This window comes from Salvelinus alpinus, chromosome 4, assembly GCF_045679555.1.
Source record: "Salvelinus alpinus chromosome 4, SLU_Salpinus.1, whole genome shotgun sequence".
NCBI classification, from domain to species: Eukaryota; Metazoa; Chordata; class Actinopteri; order Salmoniformes; family Salmonidae; genus Salvelinus; species Salvelinus alpinus.
The window spans coordinates 38,746,069-38,765,454 of NC_092089.1; the positions used below are offsets into that span (position 1 = coordinate 38,746,069).

Sequence of the window (19,386 nt, forward strand, 5' to 3'; positions counted from 1 at the left end):
CTGCCTGTAGCTCAGGCCCCAAAGCAAGGATATGCATATTCTTAATACCATTTCAAATGAAACACTTTGAAGTTTGTGGAAATGTGAAAGGAATGTAGGAGAAGATAACACATTTGATCTGGTAAAAGATAATACAAAGAAAAAACCAACCATTTAAAAAAAAAAAAATGTTGTACCATCTTTGAAATGCAAGAGAAAGGCCATAATATATTATTCCAGCCCAGTTGCAATTTAAATTTTGTCCACTAGATTTATTTATCCATTATTTTACCAGGTAAGTTGACTGAGAACACGTTCTCATTTACAGCAACGACCTGGGGAATAGTTACAGGGGAGAGGAGATGGCAGCAGTGGCTGTGCAAAGTTTTAGACTGCTCCAATAAACCATTGCATTTCTATTCAAAACGTTGTATCATGACTTGTATCACGACCCAAATGTGCCTAATTGGTTTATTAATAACTTTTCAAGTTCAAAACTATGCACACTCCTCAAACAATAGCATGGTATTATTTCACTAATAGCTACTGTAAATTGGACAGTGCAGTTAGATTAACACGAATTTAAGCTTTCTGCCAATATCAGATATGTCTATGTCCTGGGAAATGTTCTTGTTACGTGGACTGAACACCGATCCTGAATTAATATATTCAAAAGCCTTTGCTTGTATAGTGTCTTGTGCATCAATTCAGTTCATCTTCACAGCCTGCGGAATATTTAATCCTTAAATAAGACAATGGTGAACAAAGAGAGAATAATTAAATGTCTCTTCTTCATCCCTTTTCAAACATTCACTGATTAATTAAGTGTTTAACCTTAGATGAATAATAGCCTGGATTCTGCTGCTTTAATTTCACTCTGTTTTCGTGACAATAAAATAGAGTATGCTTGACCTTTGAACATAATGGATTATTGACAGTATTCCAAAACACAGATCCAGAACGTCTTAAAAGCCACTAGTGCCTTTGCATAAATATTTTTCATTGATGGATAGTGATAAGATCACTCCACGTCGCAGTCCCTCTCTTCTAAAAGTGTAGGCTACATATCCTAGCTACCGCCCTCCATTTAACCGCCCTCCAACTCTTTATTGCTCTGCGCATCCTAGCCAAGCGCGCGAGTCCGAAAGCAATTCAATATGATGTCAATGGAGAGGCACACCCTCGTTCCGAATCCAGAGACAGGGCGAGAGAGCGCGCAGTGTAAGCGCACAGCTGCGTGTGGTGAAGTTTACTATACCTCAGAAATCCTCGCCTACTTCGCTCGCCTACTTCGCTAATTTCACTCTGTTTTCGTGACAATAAAATAGAGTATGCTTGACCTTTGAACATAATGGATTATTAACAGTATTCCAAAACACAGATCCAGAACGTCTTAAAAGCCACTAGTGCCTTTGCATAAATATTTTCATTGATGGATAGTGATAAGATCACTCCACGTCGCAGTCCCTCTCTTCTAAAAGTGTAGGCTACATATCCTAGCTACCGCCCTCCATTTAACCGCCCTCCAACTCTTTATTGCTCTGCGCATCCTAGCCAAGCGCGCGAGTCCGAAAGCAATTCAATATGATGTCAATGGAGAGGCACACCCTCGTTCCGAATCCAGAGACAGAGCGAGAGAGCGCGCAGTGTAAGCGCACAGCTGCGTGTGGTGAAGTTTACTATACCTCAGAAATCCTCGCCTACTTCGCTAGATTAAAAAAAAAAGATTGGTGTGGGGGAATAAACCTGTCTCACTGCGCACGCACGGCACCAACATTGTCCAATGACTGAATCTTGCGCATCTACTGATGACCATTACTTGAAATTGTTTGGCACAATGCGGTGTTGTATTTAACGTTCGCCTTTTTTGTTTTTAGTCCGCCTGTGCTCTTGGATCTTTTTGGAGATGTCTGAGTTTAACCACTCAAATCTATCAGGCGGAAACGCTCCGGACCCGGACTACAAGTGGACGTATGAATATTACGACGATGATGAGCCTGTTTCGTTCGAGGGACTCAAAGCGCACCGATGTAAGTACAGGATCTCAGTTTACAGTCAGTCCTGTGCTGCCCCTCCACCCCTTTCACCCATCTTCGCTGCGTTACGCATGCATGACTTTATTGTAGAAGTGAACTGGGATTAAATCGTGTGCATGTATTTATGCGTGAGAATTGCCATGGCTCATTGCATCAAAATCATATTTGTGGCTAGAAGTTAAAGTTAAGTATAGCCGATAGTCTTCATAATGACAAATAGGTAGAGGGTATGTGTGTAGTTTATGAGAGCTATGGAGAGAGAGGAGGGGGAACCGCCTTAGAGTGTAAACCCTGCAGAGAAATATAAGCAAGTCAATGCTGAGTGTCTGAGTAAAGGGGTTCCTTGTTTAGGCCTGTATGTGTGTCAGCCTTTTAACATCAGACACACACAATCAATACATTTATTTTTCCTCTAGGATAACATGCACCAATCATTGTCACCTCAGTCTAGACACTTGGATCATAATACATTTTCATAGTTCTCTCCTCTCCATCTCATTGTGCTTAAAATACTGTTGTTTTTGTCATTCTATAGATATAATGACCTACTATACATTGGAACTAAAACATGTATTTGACCTGTCAATCAAGTCTTGTTGTGTTGCAGACTCCATCGTGATAGGCTTCTGGGTGGGCCTGGCTGTCTTTGTCATATTCATGTTCTTTGTCCTGACGCTTCTCACCAAGACAGGAGCTCCACATCCAGAGTGAGTCTCCTTATCAACCAGCCATCACATGTCAATCAAGTGAATTACTTAGCAATCCACCAACTTCCAGTGCCTCTTAACATGTCCACAATTATTTACCACGGTAGGTAAATGGCAGACAGTGTGACTGGTTCATGTTTCATGGTGCTTTTCAGGTCCATGGATAGCACCATGCTTGTTAGTGGTGGTTCAGCAGCACAGACAGTTTCTTAGCATGCACAATTATTTATCACACCAGGTAAATAACATTGGCAGTGTGGCTGTTCATATTCCAAGTTTTGTGGTACTTTCTTTCCAGCACCATGGACAGCATCAGTCGTGTTAGTGGCAGAGCCTTACACAGGCTGTGGTTAGTTCTGCGTCAGCACCACAGAGAGCGCCTGGTTCAGAGTGTCTCTTGGTTGTCCTCTCTGTAAATGAGACAATTCTCCCTCCCAGTCTCAGTGCACTCTGATGTTTGATGCCATCTTAGTAAAGGATTCTAATTATTAGCATCCCTCTTCCCTTGTATCCGTGGTTGTAGCATATGTCTCATTTGCACACTGTGCTCTCTCTCTCGCTCTCCGTCAGCTCCCTCTTTTTTCTTACTATTAGCTCTGCTTCGATCCTTCTTTCTCTCCTTTTCAGTCAGAGATCTCTCCCTTGGTGGTCCCTCTCTTCTGCCTCCCTCCGTGCCCTGTCTCTCTCCCACTCCCCTCATCTCTCTCTCTAGCCTTGTGCAAACAAACTGCGGTAATCTGTATGCGTTCCGGCGGAAGTCCATTCATTTCAATGGTAGGCGAGCCGCGCCGCTGCAGCTCATCTGTCGAACTAGGCTGCGGTCGGTGTGTGCAGTGTGCCACATACTTTGGATCCAACTTGTGCATTGCTTTGCCGTGTGATCTCAGGAATGGAAGCAGATTAACCACAGAAGACAGTGCAAATCTGTAGCTTTCAACTATGTGTTTATGGGATAGCATCAAGACATTTTTTGACAGGTCAATACATTTACTTGAAAAAGTACAAGATCGAAGTTTATGATGTTTATAATTTTCTGCAATTATGTGGTAACGCTTCACTTAACACCCAGTGTTGTTACACGGTCATAACCATGTCATAATGTCAAAAGAGCTGACATAACTTCTCATAACCTGTCATAATATGGTCATAGCACTGTCATGACACATATATTTACACCTGTTGTGACATATATTATGTTTTTTTATGGCTGGTTATGACACCTACAGTTGAAGTCGGAAGTTTACATACACCTTAGCCAAATACATTTAAACTCAGTTTTTCACAATTCCTGACATTTAATCCTAGTAAAAAGTCACTGTCTTAGGTTAGTTAGGATCACCACTTTATTTTAAGAATTTGAAATGTCAGAATAATAGTAGAGAGTGATTTATTTCAGCTTTTATTTCTTTCATCACGTTCCCAGTGGGTCAGAAGTTTACATACACTCAATTAGTATTTAGTAGCATTGCCTTTAAATTGTTTAACTTGGGTCAAATGTTTCGGGTAGCATTCCACAAGCTTCCCACAATAAGGTGGGTGAATTTTGGCCCATTCCTCCTGACAGAGCTGGTGTAACTTGAGTCAGGTTTGTAGGCCTCCTTGCTCGCACACGCTTTTTCAGTTCTGCCCACACATTTTCTATAGGATTGAGGTCAGGGCTTTGTGATGGCCACTCCAATACCTTGACTTTGTTGTCCTTAAGCCATTTTTCCACAACTTTGGAAGTATGCTTGGGGTCATTGTCCATTTGGAAGATTGCGATCAAGCTTTAACTTCCTGACTGATGTCTTGAGATGTTGCTTCAATATATCCACATACTTTTTCTTCTTCATCATGCCATCTATTTTGTGAAGTGCACCAGTCCTTCCTGCAGCAAAGCACCCCCACAACATGATGCTGCCACCCCCGTGCTTCACGGTTGGGATGGTGTTCTTCGGCTTGCAAGCCTCCCCCTTTTTCCTCCAAACATAACGATGATCATTATGGCCAAACAGTTCTGTTTTTGTTTCATTAGACCAGAGGACATTTCTCAAAAAAGTACAATCTTTGTCCCCATGTGCAGTTGCAAACCGTAGTCTGGCTTTTTTTATGGCAGTTTTGGAGCAGTGGCTTCTTCCTTGCTGAGCGGCCTTTCAGGTTATGTCGATATAGGACTCGTTTTACTGTGGATATAGATACTTTTGTACCGGTTTCCTCCAGCATCTTCACAAGGTCCTTTGCTGTTGTTCTGGGATGATTTATACTTTTCGCAAGTACTTTCATCTCTAGGAGACAGAACGCATCTCCTTCCTGAGCGGTATGACGGCTGCGTGGTCCCATTGTGTTTATACCTGCATACTATTGTTTTTACAGATGAACGCGGTACCTTCAGGCGTTTAGACATTGCTCCCAAGGATGAACCAGACTTGTGGAGGTCTACAATTTTTTTTCTGTCGTCTTGGCTGATTTCTTTTGATTTTCCCATGAGGTCAAGCAAAGAGGCACTGAATTTGAAGGTAGGCCTCGAAATTCATCCACAGGTACCTCCAATTGGCTCTAATGATGTCAATTAGCCTATCAGAAGCTTCTAAAGCCATGACATAATTTTCTGGAATTGTCCAAGCTGTTTAAGGGCACAGTCAACTTAGTGTATGTAAACTTCTAACCCACTGGAATTGTGATACAGTGAATTATAAGTGAAATAATCTGTCTGTAAACAATTGGAAAAATGACTTGTGTCATGCACAAGTAGATGTCCTAACCGACTTGCCAAAACTATTGTTTAGCAAGAAATGTGTGGAGTGGTTGAAAAATGAGTTTTAATGACTCCAACCTAAGTGTATGTAAACTTCCAACTTCAACTGTACATAAGAGTGTGAAAACCTACATTTATTCAAATTAGTTTTTTTCCATGCCAAAAAGTTTCCTTTCATTTGAAAGTTTTTCTTAAATCCTTTGTTTTTGTTGAAATTAATTCTTTACAGTCATATTTTTTTCATCGTTTTAAATAACTTGTAGCAAATACATGTCATGACAAAGTCAAGAAGCATTATGATCATAATCATATAAGCCAGATAAGACTATCACGTACATGCCCTTATATCAGTCATCAGTCAAAAAGAGGGGGTCTGGTCTTGCTCCTGAAATCTACTCTTGACTTCATCCTCGTCATCAACAGAGCATTGGGGTAGGTGCATGTCTGACATCAATGTGTGTGCAATTACAATGATACTTTAACAACATAAATAAAGAAATATATATATACGGTACCAGTCAACAGTTTGGACACACCTACACATTCAAGAGTTTCTCTTTATTTTTTATTTGTTTTCTACATTGTAGAATAATAGTGAAGACATCAAAACTATGAAATAACACATGGAATCATGTAGTAACCAAAAAAGTGTTAAACAAATCCACATATATTTTATATTTGAGATTCTTCAAAGTAGCCACCCTATGCCTTGATGACAGCTTTGCACACTCTTGGCATGAGTAATCCCTTGAATGAGTACATCTGACCAAACGTTTGACTGGTACTGTACTGTATACATATCATTGACACTGTTGACTTGTAGGTTATGGTGTAATGGAATGTTTTGCTTTGTGTGGTAGGTTTTGTGGGTTTTGACACTCTTATGTAGGTGTCATAACCAGCCATAAAATAACACAATATACATCACAACAGGTCTATATATATGTGTCATGACAGTGTTATGATCATATTATAATAGGTTCTGACAAGTTATGTCAGCTGCTATTACATATTATGACATGGTTATGACCGTGTCATAACCTGTAATGACGCTGGGTGTCAAGTAAAGTGTTACCAATTATGTTTTATGTATCATATATTGCTATTGGTGATTTTGTTTATAATAAAGTTGTGGGGGTGTAGCCTGTTGTTACACACACCTGGCATGTGGCTGGAAGATCATTCATAAAACTTCCATGTTGTGTGATTCTGATTGTGGTGATGCCATGCATAGATTGCAACAATTGCATAGAAATTATCGTACGGCAATGTGATGATGCAGTCTGTTTGCATGCGGTGTCTGAGTTCAATTTCTCTTGGAGCTTCATCCCCTCTCTCTCTACCACTCTCCCTTTTCTCAACTCTCTCTAAGCTGACTCTTTCTTTAAGCTCAGTTTTACATTTACATTTACATTTAAGTCATTTAGCAGACGCTCTTATCCAGAGCGACTTACAAATTGGTGCATTCACCTTATGATATCCAGTGGAACAACCACTTTACAATAGTGCATCTAACTCTTTTAAGGGGGAGGGGGGGGTTAGAAGGATTACTTTATCCTATCCTAGGTATTCCTTAAAGAGGTGGGGTTTCAGGTGTCTCCGGAAGGTGGTGATTGACTCCGCTGACCTGGCGTCGTGAGGGAGTTTGTTCCACCATTGGGGTGCCAGGGCAGCGAACAGTTTTGACTGGGCTGAGCGGGAACTGTATTTCCTCAGAGGTAGGGAGGCGAGCAGGCCAGAGGTGGATGAACGCAGTGCCCTTGTTTGGGTGTAGGGCCTGATCAGAGCCTGAAGGTACGGAGGTGCCGTTCCCCTCACAGCTCCGTAGGCAAGCACCATGGTCTTGTAGCGGATGCGAGCTTCAACTGGAAGCCAGTGGAGAGAGCGGAGGAGCGGGGTGACGTGAGAGAACTTGGGAAGGTTGAACACCAGACGGGCTGCGGCGTTCTGGATGAGTTGTAGGGGTTTAATAGCACAGGCAGGGAGCCCAGCCAACAGCGAGTTGCAGTAATCCAGACGGGAGATGACAAGTGCCTGGATTAGGACCTGCGCCGCTTCCTGTGTGAGGCAGGGTCGTACTCTGCGAATGTTGTAGAGCATGAACCTACAGGAACGGGTCACCGCCTTGATGTGAGTTGAGAACGACAGGGTGTTGTCCAGGATCACGCCAAGGTTCTTAGCACTCTGGGAGGAGGACACAATGGAGTTGTCAACCGTGATGGCGAGATCATGGAACGGGCAGTCCTTCCCCGGGAGGAAGAGCAGCTCCGTCTTGCCGAGGTTCAGCTTGAGGTGGTGATCCGTCATCCACACTGATATGTCTGCCAGACATGCAGAGATGCGATTCGCCACCTGGTTATCAGAGGGGGGAAAGGAGAAGATTAATTGTGTGTCGTCTGCATAGCAATGATAGGAGAGACCATGTGAGGATTTGACAGAGCCAAGTGACTTGGTGTATAGCGAGAATAGGAGAGGGCCTAGAACAGAGCCCTGGGGGACACCAGTGGTGAGAGCACGTGGTGCGGAGACAGATTCTCGCCACGCCACCTGGTAGGAGCGACCTGTCAGGTAGGACGCAATCCAAGCGTGAGCCGCGCCGGAGATGCCCAGCTCGGAGAGGGTGGAGAGGATCTGATGGTTCACAGTATCAAAGGCAGCCGATAGGTCTAGAAGGATGAGAGCAGAGGAGAGAGAGTTAGCTTTAGCAGTGCGGACGGCCTCCGTGACACAGAGAAGAGCAGTCTCAGTTGAATGACTAGTCTTGAAACCTGACTGATTTGGATCAAGAAGGTCATTCTGAGAGAGATGGCAGGAGAGCTGGCCAAGGACGGCACGTTCAAGAGTTTTGGAGAGAAAAGAAAGGGATACTGGTCTGTAGTTGTTGACATCGGAGGGATCGAGTGTAGGTTTTTTCAGAAGGGGTGCAACTCTCGCTCTCTTGAAGACGGAAGGGACGTAGCCAGCGGTCAAGGATGAGTTGATGAGCGAGGTGAGGTAAGGGAGAAGGTCTCCGGAAATGGTCTGGAGAAGAGAGGAGGGGATAGGGTCAAGCGGGCAGGTTGTTGGGCGGCCGGCCGCCACAAGACGCGAGATTTCATCTGGAGAGAGGGGGGAGAAAGAGGTCAAAGCACAGGGTAGGGCAGTGTGAGCAGAACCAGCGGTGTCGTTTGACTTAGCAAACGAGGATCGGATGTCGTCGACCTTCTTTTCAAAATGGTTGACGAAGTCATCTGCAGAGAGGGAGGAGGGGGGAGGAGGGGGAGGAGGATTCAGGAGGGAGGAGAAGGTGGCAAAGAGCTTCCTAGGGTTAGAGGCAGATGCTTGGAATTTAGAGTGGTAGAAAGTGGCTTTAGCAGCAGAGACAGAAGAGGAGAATGTAGAGAGGAGGGAGTGAAAGGATGCCAGGTCCGCAGGGAGGCGAGTTTTCCTCCATTTCCGCTCGGCTGCCCGGAGCCCTGTTCTGTTTTCCCCTGTGAACGTTTTATGCTGCTCTATGCTGCTCTCTGAACCACCCTTATCCCTGTGTGTGTGGCAGCTGCCACGGCTCTTTCATTAGCTGCCAGAGAGCTGAGCCCGTGAGTCTGTATGTATCTGTTCCTCTGGAGTGGATCTCTGCCAGGCTCAGCTGAGGCTCAGCTCTGGGATCCCTTGCAGACAAACCTCACTGCCTTCCAGACAGACCTCACTGGCTTGCTGATGAAAACAAACAGCCTGCAGGGATCAGTGACTGATCTGCATGCTGCTCTACCTTGATACGTCCCAGGCTCTATCTATTGCAGGACCACAGCACAGGAAGCAGGATGGAAATCTGTCTCTGTGTGTGTGTGACTATAACAACAACAAATGAAAGACTAAATGATAACCATCAGTCTCCCTCAAAGTCTTGCATTTTCAATTGTAGCCCAGTGTGTGCGTGTGTGCGTGTGTGTGTGTGTGTGCGTGTGTGTGTGTGTGTGCGCGCGCATGCTTGCATGTGTGTGTGTGTGTGTGTGTGTGTGTGTGTGTGTGTGTGTGTGTGTGTGTGTGTGTGTGTGTGTGTGTGTGTGTGTGTGTGTGTGTGTGTGTGTGTGTGTGTGTGTGCGCGCGCGCATGCTTGCATGGGTGTGCTGAGAACACATCAGGCTTCTCTTCTTTATGGCTACATTTAGACAGGCATCCCAATTCTGATTTTCACTAATTGGTCATTTTATCATTTAGATCAGCTCTGAATAAGATCTGATGTGAAAAGATCTGATAGGATTGGTCAAAAGGCCAATAACAGGCAAAAAATAATTAATTGGACAGCCTGTCTAAACACAGCCTATTAGGCCCTAAGTGAATGTGAGAGCTGATGAGTGCTGGCTGCTGAGTAGAGGAGCAAATTGTCTTGCTGTGTTCAGTAATGGAGGTCAGGGGGCCTCAAGGGGCCCCAACAGGGCTAAGCCTGTTAACCTCCCAGGTCTGCTGATCACAGCGCTTCACTGCTCTAGTCCAACGCCATGACATCCATTTACTCAGCTTTCTCTCTTCCTCTCGCTCTCTGCCTGCTTTAATGCAGCTATATACTGAGCTGAGCTAAAGCCATAAAACAAAGACACCTGCTAAGAGGATAGAAATATGGTGTTGAGCCAATATACACGAGTGCCAATATACACAGAATTAGCTCACGGACACGCAACACACAGCTCTTTCTAAACATGCATTGATTATTCAATCCAAAGACTTGTTTGTTTGAGCATGAATGAAGAGTCATACTCCCCAAAAGGGAATACATGATACCCTCTCTTACCTACCATCCATGTCTCTTTCTTCCCTCTCCCTGTCCTCCCTGATTCTGATTAAGGCAGTTTATGTTTTTCACTTTTAATTGTGAGGTAGTCACACCTATTTCTCTTCTAATACACTCCTGGTCCTCAACTGTCCCCCGTCTAGAGGAGCTGAGCCCTGTAAGAAGCGTGTTCGTCTGACCAGCTGTGTGGAGGACTTCCGCCCCCCTGCAGACCCTGACAACCGGCCCTGCCTCCATCGCCCCTTACTGGACTCCTCTCTCAGCCGCTCCCTCTTCCACTGCTACATCAATGAGGAACAGGCCCAGGAGGGGTCCAGGCCTAGAGCTGGGGCACGAGTTGTGGGAGCACCCAGAGGAGGGCTTGTCCAGGGGCCGGGGCGAGGCAGGTCAGGCAGCCCAGAGGAGGGGGTGGTGGTGGGGATGGAAGTAGGTGTCAGCCGTGCCCTGCAAGGGGCTGCCATGTTGGGGGGGAACCGGACTGACCACAGAGAGGCAATGTCCCTGTCCCACTTCAACATCCCTAACGTTGTGAACTCCGAGCACTGCTCCGCCCTGGGGGCGGACGATCTGCTGCTGGGGGAGCCGCCAATCATCATGGAGGGGGTGTGTCATTGGCCCCACAGTGCACATCACATGATGGACTAAGGTCCTCTCTACTTCCTGGGGTGCTGCCAATCATCCTGGAGGGGTAGTGTCGTTCCCATGGGGTCCTTCACACGATTGACTGGGGGAACCATCAATCATCCTAGAGGGGCGGTGTCATCGGCCACTTAGTGCCCTTCAGAAGACGGACTGTCCTGCCCATCACACAATAGACTAGGGTCCTGCTTACTTCCCACACCCACCTCCGTTAAGACATTATAGATAATTATGAGGACATCACAGGACTCCTCAGCCTTATATAGAGAGAGTTGTGTCAAGGTCCTAATCTAACATTCTGTGTTGTGCCAGTCATGTACAGTGCAAGCTCTCCTAATTAGGCTGTGGTTCCAGATTCTCACACCACCTTCATTGTGAGGACATTCTAGATTATTATGGATCCTCCTACAGTAACTGTACCTCCTGACATTTTCATTCTGTTCAGATTTGGTTCAGGCTAAAATACTGTACAGTCAAAATATATAAACGTTAATTAACAATAGATTTAAATATACATATGTGACATGAGCTACTTTTCTAATCTTTATGTCAACAAGGTTGCCTACGCAGAGCCAGAACTTGTGACGTCACATCTCAACGCTAAACTGGAAGTCCAGCTTCATCAAGTTGATTTGAATGTTTTTATTTATTTAACTAGGCAAGTCAGTTAAGAACAAATTGTAATTTACAATGACGGCCTACCACAGCCAAATCCTCCCCTAACCCGGACGATGCTGGGCCAATTGTGCGCCACCCTATGGGACCCCCGATAACGGCCTGTTGTGATACATCCCAGAATCGAACCTGGGTCTGTAGTGATGCTGCGCCACTCGGTCCCCCCGTATAGTGGTGGAGGCCTTGCAGGAATCAGTTAAGGGGATGGAGACAACAGAAGGGACAAGGAGAATTTGATACAATAACCAAAATGTACCAGAAAGGCAAGACTCTTCTTTTCGGTTTTCAATTCAACAGCCGTCTGAATGTTGTCCTTGTTCAGTACTAATTGTAGCACACCTGTTAATCACGAGAACTGTTATATACCTTACTTTTTATACACCATGTGTTGCTCCTGTCAATGCTTTACCTACATGTCATATCAAGGTCTCGTCTGCCAAGTCTATAGAAGGTTGTGACTAATAAAACCATTTAAACGCCAGCTGATTGTGTTCATTATATAACCATTTCAAAGTACCTTGGAACCACGAAATAGAGTAAAGTTCTCTAATTCTGAAGATAACAAGTGATGAATTGTTTCACTATTATCGTTTTTACAGGATTTTAAGACGTCCTCCAGCAATTTGTTTTTAATTTTCCCTTTTGAAAAGTGATATCCCAAGTATAAATACAGTAAAGTACACACTAAAATACATTGAGCAAAATACTGTTTTTTAGACAGTAGTATTGCATTCAAGGAGTTGGTTTGATGTGATGTCATCAGCCTCCCCTTGCTTGAGAAAAAATTGAGTAGCAATAGAGAACAAAAGAGGAAAGGCCAAACCCCCCATTGTGCTATATAATGACTCACCTGGACCACCTATTGAGAGATGCCTTTTGTTAAGTAAATGAGTTGAAAAGGAGACTTGAGTAGAACTTTAAAATCCCTGCTGTGTTTGATGCAGTTTCGTTTACAATCGGGAAGAATCAACCTAATATTATTATTGGGACACCTGGGCTGGGTTAACCGGAGACACCTGGGCTGGGTTAACCGGAGACACCTGGGCTGGGTTAACCGGAGACACCTGGGCTGGGTTTACCGGAGACACCTGGGCTGGGTTAACCGGAGACACCTGGGCTGGGTTTACCGGAGACACCTGGGCTGGGTTTACAGGAGACATCTGGGCTGGGTTTACCGGAGACACCTGGGCTGCGTTTACAGGAGACACCTGGGCTGGGTTTACCGGAGACACCTGGGCTGGGTTTACCGGAGACACCTGGGCTGGGTTTACCGGAGACACCTGGGCTGGGTTTACAGGAGACACCTGGGCTGGGTTTACCGGAGACACCTGGGCTGGGTTTACCGGAGACACCTGGGCTGGGTTTACCGGAGACAGCTGGGCTGGGTTTACAGGAGACACCTGGGCTGGGTTTACCGGAGACACCTGGGCTGGGTTTACCGGAGACACCTGGGCTGCGTTTACAGGAGACACCTGGGCTGGGTTTACAGGAGACACCTGGGCTGGGTTTACAGGAGACATCTGGGCTGGGTTTACAGGAGACACCTGGGCTGGGTTTACTGGAGACACCTGGGCTGGGTTTACCGGAGACACCTGGGCTGGGTTTACAGGAGACATCTGGGCTGGGTTTACAGGAGACACCTGGGCTGGGTTTACAGGAGACACCTGGGCTGGGTTTACAGGAGACATCTGGGCTGGGTTTACAGGAGACACCTGGGCTGGGTTTACAAAATGCTTCACTGCCATGAATAACTACAGCCACTTTTTTCTTGTCAGATGTTATGCTAATACGGCGGCAGGTAGCCTAGTGGTAGAGAGTTGGGCCAGTAACCGAAAGGTTGCTGGATCGAATCCCCGAGCTGAGAAGGTAAAAATCTGTCGTTCTGTCCCTGAACAAGGCAGTTAACCCATTGTTCCTCGGTAGGCCGTCATTGTAAATAATAATTTTTTCTTAACCGACTTGCCTGGTTAAATAAAAAAGTTATACATATTAATAATACATATTTGATGATATGCTAATGTGTAGCAACAACCCACAACTGGGGTCAACAGCAACAATCATCTTGGGGATAACAATAGGCCAATTTCAAAATGTATGAATTTGAATAATTAGTTAGTCACCTTTGAGATGTTTCATCTGTGTGCTTTACTGAACACACGTTACAAATTCAAAACACACACAGGAAAAAAATATACAAAAAGGTCCTTTATTTTTCTAACATGCATTAAATAACTTAAAATAAATTCCAATGATCAAGTATAAAAATACAAATCTACAAAAATAAATAACCTGATTGTTCAGCACAATGATGGGTTCTCCTAAAGGTTGTGTGAATTGCTTCCAAATCTGCCCTCTCCTTGTCTTCTCCCCTTTATCTGCACTGAATAAAAAATACTTAACTGAAATAGTGGAAGCTCATCATTAGGCTGGCTTTGGCCTGGTCATGGTGAGGACAGATTTGTAAGTAATTAGAAAAAGCCTATGTCCCATGTTTCAGGTCCTCCAGCTGAAGGGTACAGCAGAAGCCCGGTCCGGAGCAGGGATGACCACTCCCTGTCTCTGAAGTTCTCTCAAGACGTCCAGGAGACCTCCAGCTCCCGGGTCTTCCCCTGAGCCAGCCTCCTCCAACGCTCCACCTCAGACTGCTGCTCAGCCTCCACCACCAGCCGAGTCTGACCTATCACCTGCAGGATAGCACCGTGGGCATATGTGTTATTCAGTGTTCTTTCTGTGGGTGTGTGTATTTACCTGCAGCAGCTCTTTCTTCCTCTCTGTGTGTGTGTATTTACCTGCTGGAGCTCTTTCTCCCTCTGAGTGTGTCGTAGCTCCATGCTGTGGATCTTTCTCTCCAGGCTAGTGAAGTGTCTGAGCTCTGGGCTGTGGCACTCCTTGGCCTGCTTCAGCTCCTCCAACAGCCTTGTCAGCTAAACAGAGCGTTAAAGAGATGAAGCAAGCATTAATGTTGAGCTTTCCCCAGGAAATACAGTCCGGTCTGAATAATAAAGCAATGCTCTGCCTTCTTAACAACAGTATCAACAAGGCAGATCCTACAGGCCCTAGTTTTGTCGCACCTTGACTACTGTTCAGTTGTGTGGTCAGGTGCAACCAAAAAGTTGCAATTGGTTCAGAACAGGGCAGCACGGCTGCCCCTTGGATGTACACAGAGAGCTAATATTAATAATATGCATGTCAATCTCTCCTGGCTCAAAGTGGTGGAGAGATTGACTTCATCACTGCTTGTATTTATGAGAGGTATTGACATGTTGAATGCACCGAGCTGTATGTCTAAACTACTGGCACACAGCTCAGACACCCATGCATACCCCACAAGACATGCCACAAGAGGTCTCTTCACAGTCCCCAAGTCCAGAACAGACTATGGGAAGCACACAGTACTACATAGAGCCATGACTGCATGGAACTCTATTCCACATCAAGTAACTGACGCAAGCAGTAAAATTAGATTTAAAAAACAGATAAATAAAACACCTTATGGAACAGCGGGGACTGTGAAGCAACACACACATTGGCAGACATGCATACACACACACGATAACATACACATGGATTTAGTACTGTATATATGTGGTAGTGGTGGAGTAGGGGCCTGAGGGCACACAGTGTGTTGTGAAATCTGTGAATATATTGTATTGTTTGAAAATTGTATTAACTGCCTTAATTTTGCTGAACACCAGGAATAGTAGCTGCTGCTTTGGCAGAATCTAACGGGGATCCGTAATAAATACAAAATACCTTGTGTTGTTTCCTTGCTATGACACTTCAAGTACTAGTGTGTTGATGAAGTTGTGAATGTGTGACAGGACAATAAATGTTATCGGAGTCACAAGTACCTGGTTCTGTAGGGTGTCCTCCCTCAGCTTGGACACAGCCAGAGCATCCTTGGTCCCCTGCAGTTCCTTCACCTGGTCACGCAAATGCTGCACCATGATCTGAAGGTTCATAAAACCACACAAACCTGTTTATACGTTATACCTGGAACACCACCACCACCAATAACTTTCAGTTCACATGTGATTGGTCCATTGTGAGCCTTTACCTCCTGCGTGGTTACCTGATTGGTCAGTTCGGCCACTTTAGAGGAGGAGTGGGCGAGGGCGTGGCCGGTAAGCAGGCGCTCCAGCTCCCTCTGATGGTCAGCCCTGAGAGAGGACACCTGCTCTGCTGAATGCTGCTGTACCCTGCAGGACAGGTAGATACACCACCATGAATCATCTAGCATCCTCCAACCCAGCGCTCCAGAGGGGTGACTACGATATTAGCTAGATTTACTCAGGGTTTTCTAAAGCTAGCCAGCTTCAGCTAGCTTCACATTCCAGTTCAGGCTTCATGACTAATGACATCACACATTTGGAAAGGATAACAAATATTATACAGAGGATGAATCACTGACATCCCCAAGGTCTCCACCGTGAGTGTCGGACAGAACTGTCAATTCAAGTGTTGTGTTGTACAAGGCTGTTGGAACTTGCCCTCTGACCCCTCTCTAAAAAGACATGAAGAGAACTGGGGGAACAGCGAGGACTCATCACCCTGTTCTTATCTTTCCTTTGTGTGAGAGAGGACATTCAGAGTGTTTTGTGTTGAGGATGAACATCTTCAGGTAGTTCTAAGACCCAGTTTGAAGCGGTTGTGTTTACAGCAAGGCCATGTACGTCGGAGTAAGTCGTCGTAAGTACGTGTAGTGCGTTAATTTGTACAGGACTGTGAGGCCTAGTGACAGGGAATGGTAACACAGAGTTGTATGAGTACATAACAGTGCCACTCAGCTGAGAGTATGAACAGACCTTAATCCGCTGGTACTACTGTTCCATGGCTCGGAGTTTGGCCTCGTCGTCACGGCTCTCTAGCTCCGCCTCCAGCCTCTGGATGTGCCGCTCCAATAGGGCCCTGGTCTGAGTGGGCGGGGAGCTCGTGGCCCCTACATCCTCATCCACTGCAGGTGCGTTGGCTGCAGCGTAGATGAGCGCTGGGAGGGAGTTAGGGTTCCTCTGTCTGAGAATCTTCTCCATCTCCTTCACCTGGGAGAGAAAGGGAACAGAAATATGGCATGAGTCATGAGAGAAAGGAGAGGTATGCCGCTATTCAGGGATACATGCGCGCACACATGCACAGGAAATATTTCTCAACTGACTCACCTGTCGTTCTAGGTCCTGTATCCTCTTAGCGTCTCCAGCTCGCTCTTTAGTCTTACTCTGATTGGCTCTCTTCCCCACCTCCATCTTCAGCTTTTCCACCTGATTGGAGCAACAAACGTTTCATTCTAAATACTGACCTACAGGAAATGACAGTAATACAATACACACTCTCAAATAAGGTTGAGTTGGTCCTACCTACTCTGTGCTTTGGGTCCTACCTGCTCTGTGCGTTTGGGTCCTACCTGCTCTGTGCGTTTGGGTCCTACCTACTCTGTGCGTTTGGGTCCTACCTGCTCTGTGCGTTTGGGTCCTACCTGCTCTGTGCTTTGGGTCCTACCTGCTCTGTGCTTTGGGTCCTACCTGCTCTGTGCTTTGGGTCCTACCTGCTCTGTGTTTTGGGTTCTACCTGCTCTGTGCTTTGGTTCCTACCTGCTCTGTGCGTTTGGGTCCTACCTGCTCTGTGCGTTTGGGTCCTACCTGCTCTGTGCGTTTGGGTCCTACCTGCTCTGAGCTTTGGGTCCTACCTGCTCTGTGCGTTTGGGTCCTACCTGCTCTGTGCTTTTGGTCCTACCTGCTCTGTGCTTTGGGTCCTACCTGCTCTGTGCATTTGGGTCCTACCTGCTCTGTGCGTTTGGGTCCTACCTGCTCTGTGCTTTGGGTCCTACCTGCTCTGTGCTTTGGGTCCTACCTGCTCTGTGCGTTTGGGTCCTACCTGCTCTGTGCTTTGGGTCCTACCTGCTCTGTGCGTTTGGGTCCTACCTGCTCTGTGCGTTTGGGTCCTACCTGCTATGTGCGTTTGTGTGTGTCTGCGGTGGCAGCCCTCAGTCTGGCAGAGTCTCTGTCCAGCAGCTCCTGGTTCTCAGCATACCACTGGAGCCTCTTCTTCAGAACACACACCTCCTCCTTATGCCTGTCCTCTGCCACCTGCAGCTCAAAGCTCTTATCCCCTGGCAGAGACAAGGACAATACAGACCACAGCATGTCAGAGCTCCACTTGACTGTCAACCACAACAATGGGATGTTTTAACGGAGGTTTAAAACACACGTCTGTAAAAGTCACTGGATTTGCAACAGGGAACATTGTCCTTTGGGAGTAGAAACAAGAGGTTTGATTCCACAGTCAAGCCTCCATGTCTCTCACGCACTAACCTGAGGTGTAGACGACCTGCGCTTTGGCCAGGTCTCTCTCTTTCCTCATCATTTGAAGGTCCACCTCCAGGGCCTGTTTCTCCTGCTTCAGCCTGTGGGTCTCCTCCACCAGTCTCTCTTCAGTCCTCTGCACACACACACATGCAGACGGTCGAAGGTGAGACTGGTCCTTCCCTTTTAAGATGAGTTGATTGTTTCATCTACAAAGCAACATCTAGACCTTCCTTTTAGAGATGGTTGTGTGACATGACTCTGAACACTCACCTGTGCTCCCTGCATCTGGCCCAGCAGCTGTGTGATGCGCGAGTTCCTCGGCGAGTTGCTCATCTGCTCCCGGGGCATAAATAAGCGCCAGTGTCAACATTCAATGACGTGGATAGGTACGTGTCTGTGCATATGTATGAGTCAACTCACTTGGTAAGGGCCAGTTTGTTTAGCAGTCTCTGGTTCTCTATGAACATGGCCTCTTCATTGAGTTTACTCTGAGCCTGAAGAGCCTTCATCTGCAGGTACAACTTCTCATTCTCCTGTTACCCACACACACCGCAAGGAGAGAGAGAGAATCACATTGTCTCAACTATAGGCCATCTGGGTAAATTAGTTTGATCAGAAATACCTGTTCTACGCATTTAACCTACATCAAATCAAACGTGAAAGGAATATGACTAGAAGCTGTGAGATGAGGGAATGCATTCAGCATGCCTAAATAAGAACTGCTACAGTTCCACCTTGGTGGTGTGTGTACTGTAGCCACTGATTCTAGGAGCTCGGCTGTAGGCTTTGTAATTATGAAAGGTTCTGACAGTGTTGCTAAGCTGCTCACAATCTGGAGGAAAAAAGGCTAACTGTGCTGCCTGCAACAAACCCACACCCCCTCCTGGAATTAAGTCAGTGAACAGAGGAATTCCATTACCCTGAACAGTGGCCTGTATATATAACCTCTGCAGTCGCAGAGACTCCGGGTAATTGGGATGGATTCAAAGCCAATGAGTCACCGCCGGCCTGGCGCTGAACAAATGCAGTACAATTAAGTCTTGTTTCCTTAAAACACAGACTGGAAGAGAAAAGACCAAGAGAGACGGCCAAACAATCACAGAGTAGACAGAGACAAATAGACATGTGTACGGACCTGCTGGTATCCCTGGATGATGGTCTCCTGTTCCTTCACCTCTTTCTCTAGCAGTCTGAGTTTGTCCTCAGTGAGGGGGTCCAAGGGCCCGTCCAGACCGCGACCCAACCGGCCCTTCTTCCTGCTGTTGGCCTCCTCCGTACTGTGCAGCTGAAACACAGGGGACAAGACTCAGTACACATCACAAATAACACACAAGTGATGTATGCATCTACTACAGTTTTGAGTTCACAAAATACAGTTTGAGCTAATTTAACTGGCCTTCAGTGAATGGCAGAGATATCTTAGATAACATGCTATTGTTTAAAGGAATATTTTATTTTGCTCCTGTGTCAGCTGGGTCCTTCACAACTGCTTTATTCAATAGCTTGAATAACAGTATTACAAAATTCAGACACACAAAGCAGCTAAATA

The 19,386-nt window shown here is 45.9% G+C and overlaps 1 protein-coding gene and 1 pseudogene across 1 annotated transcript; one reads left to right on the plus strand and one right to left on the minus strand.

Moving 5' to 3' along the window:
- The first annotated feature begins 1,874 nt into the window (after positions 1-1,874).
- Positions 1,875-12,019, plus strand: LOC139573499 (melanocortin-2 receptor accessory protein 2A-like). The gene is made up of 3 exons (XM_071397007.1): positions 1,875-2,009; positions 2,623-2,722; positions 10,368-12,019. Exons 1-3 carry the CDS (start codon positions 1,886-1,888, stop codon positions 10,867-10,869), a joined length of 726 nt encoding a protein of 241 aa, XP_071253108.1. The 5' UTR covers positions 1,875-1,885; the 3' UTR covers positions 10,870-12,019.
- A 1,711-nt stretch (positions 12,020-13,730) lies between these two features.
- LOC139572585 (centrosomal protein of 162 kDa-like) overlaps positions 13,731-19,386 on the minus strand; it is a 38,799-nt pseudogene continuing 33,143 nt past the window's right edge.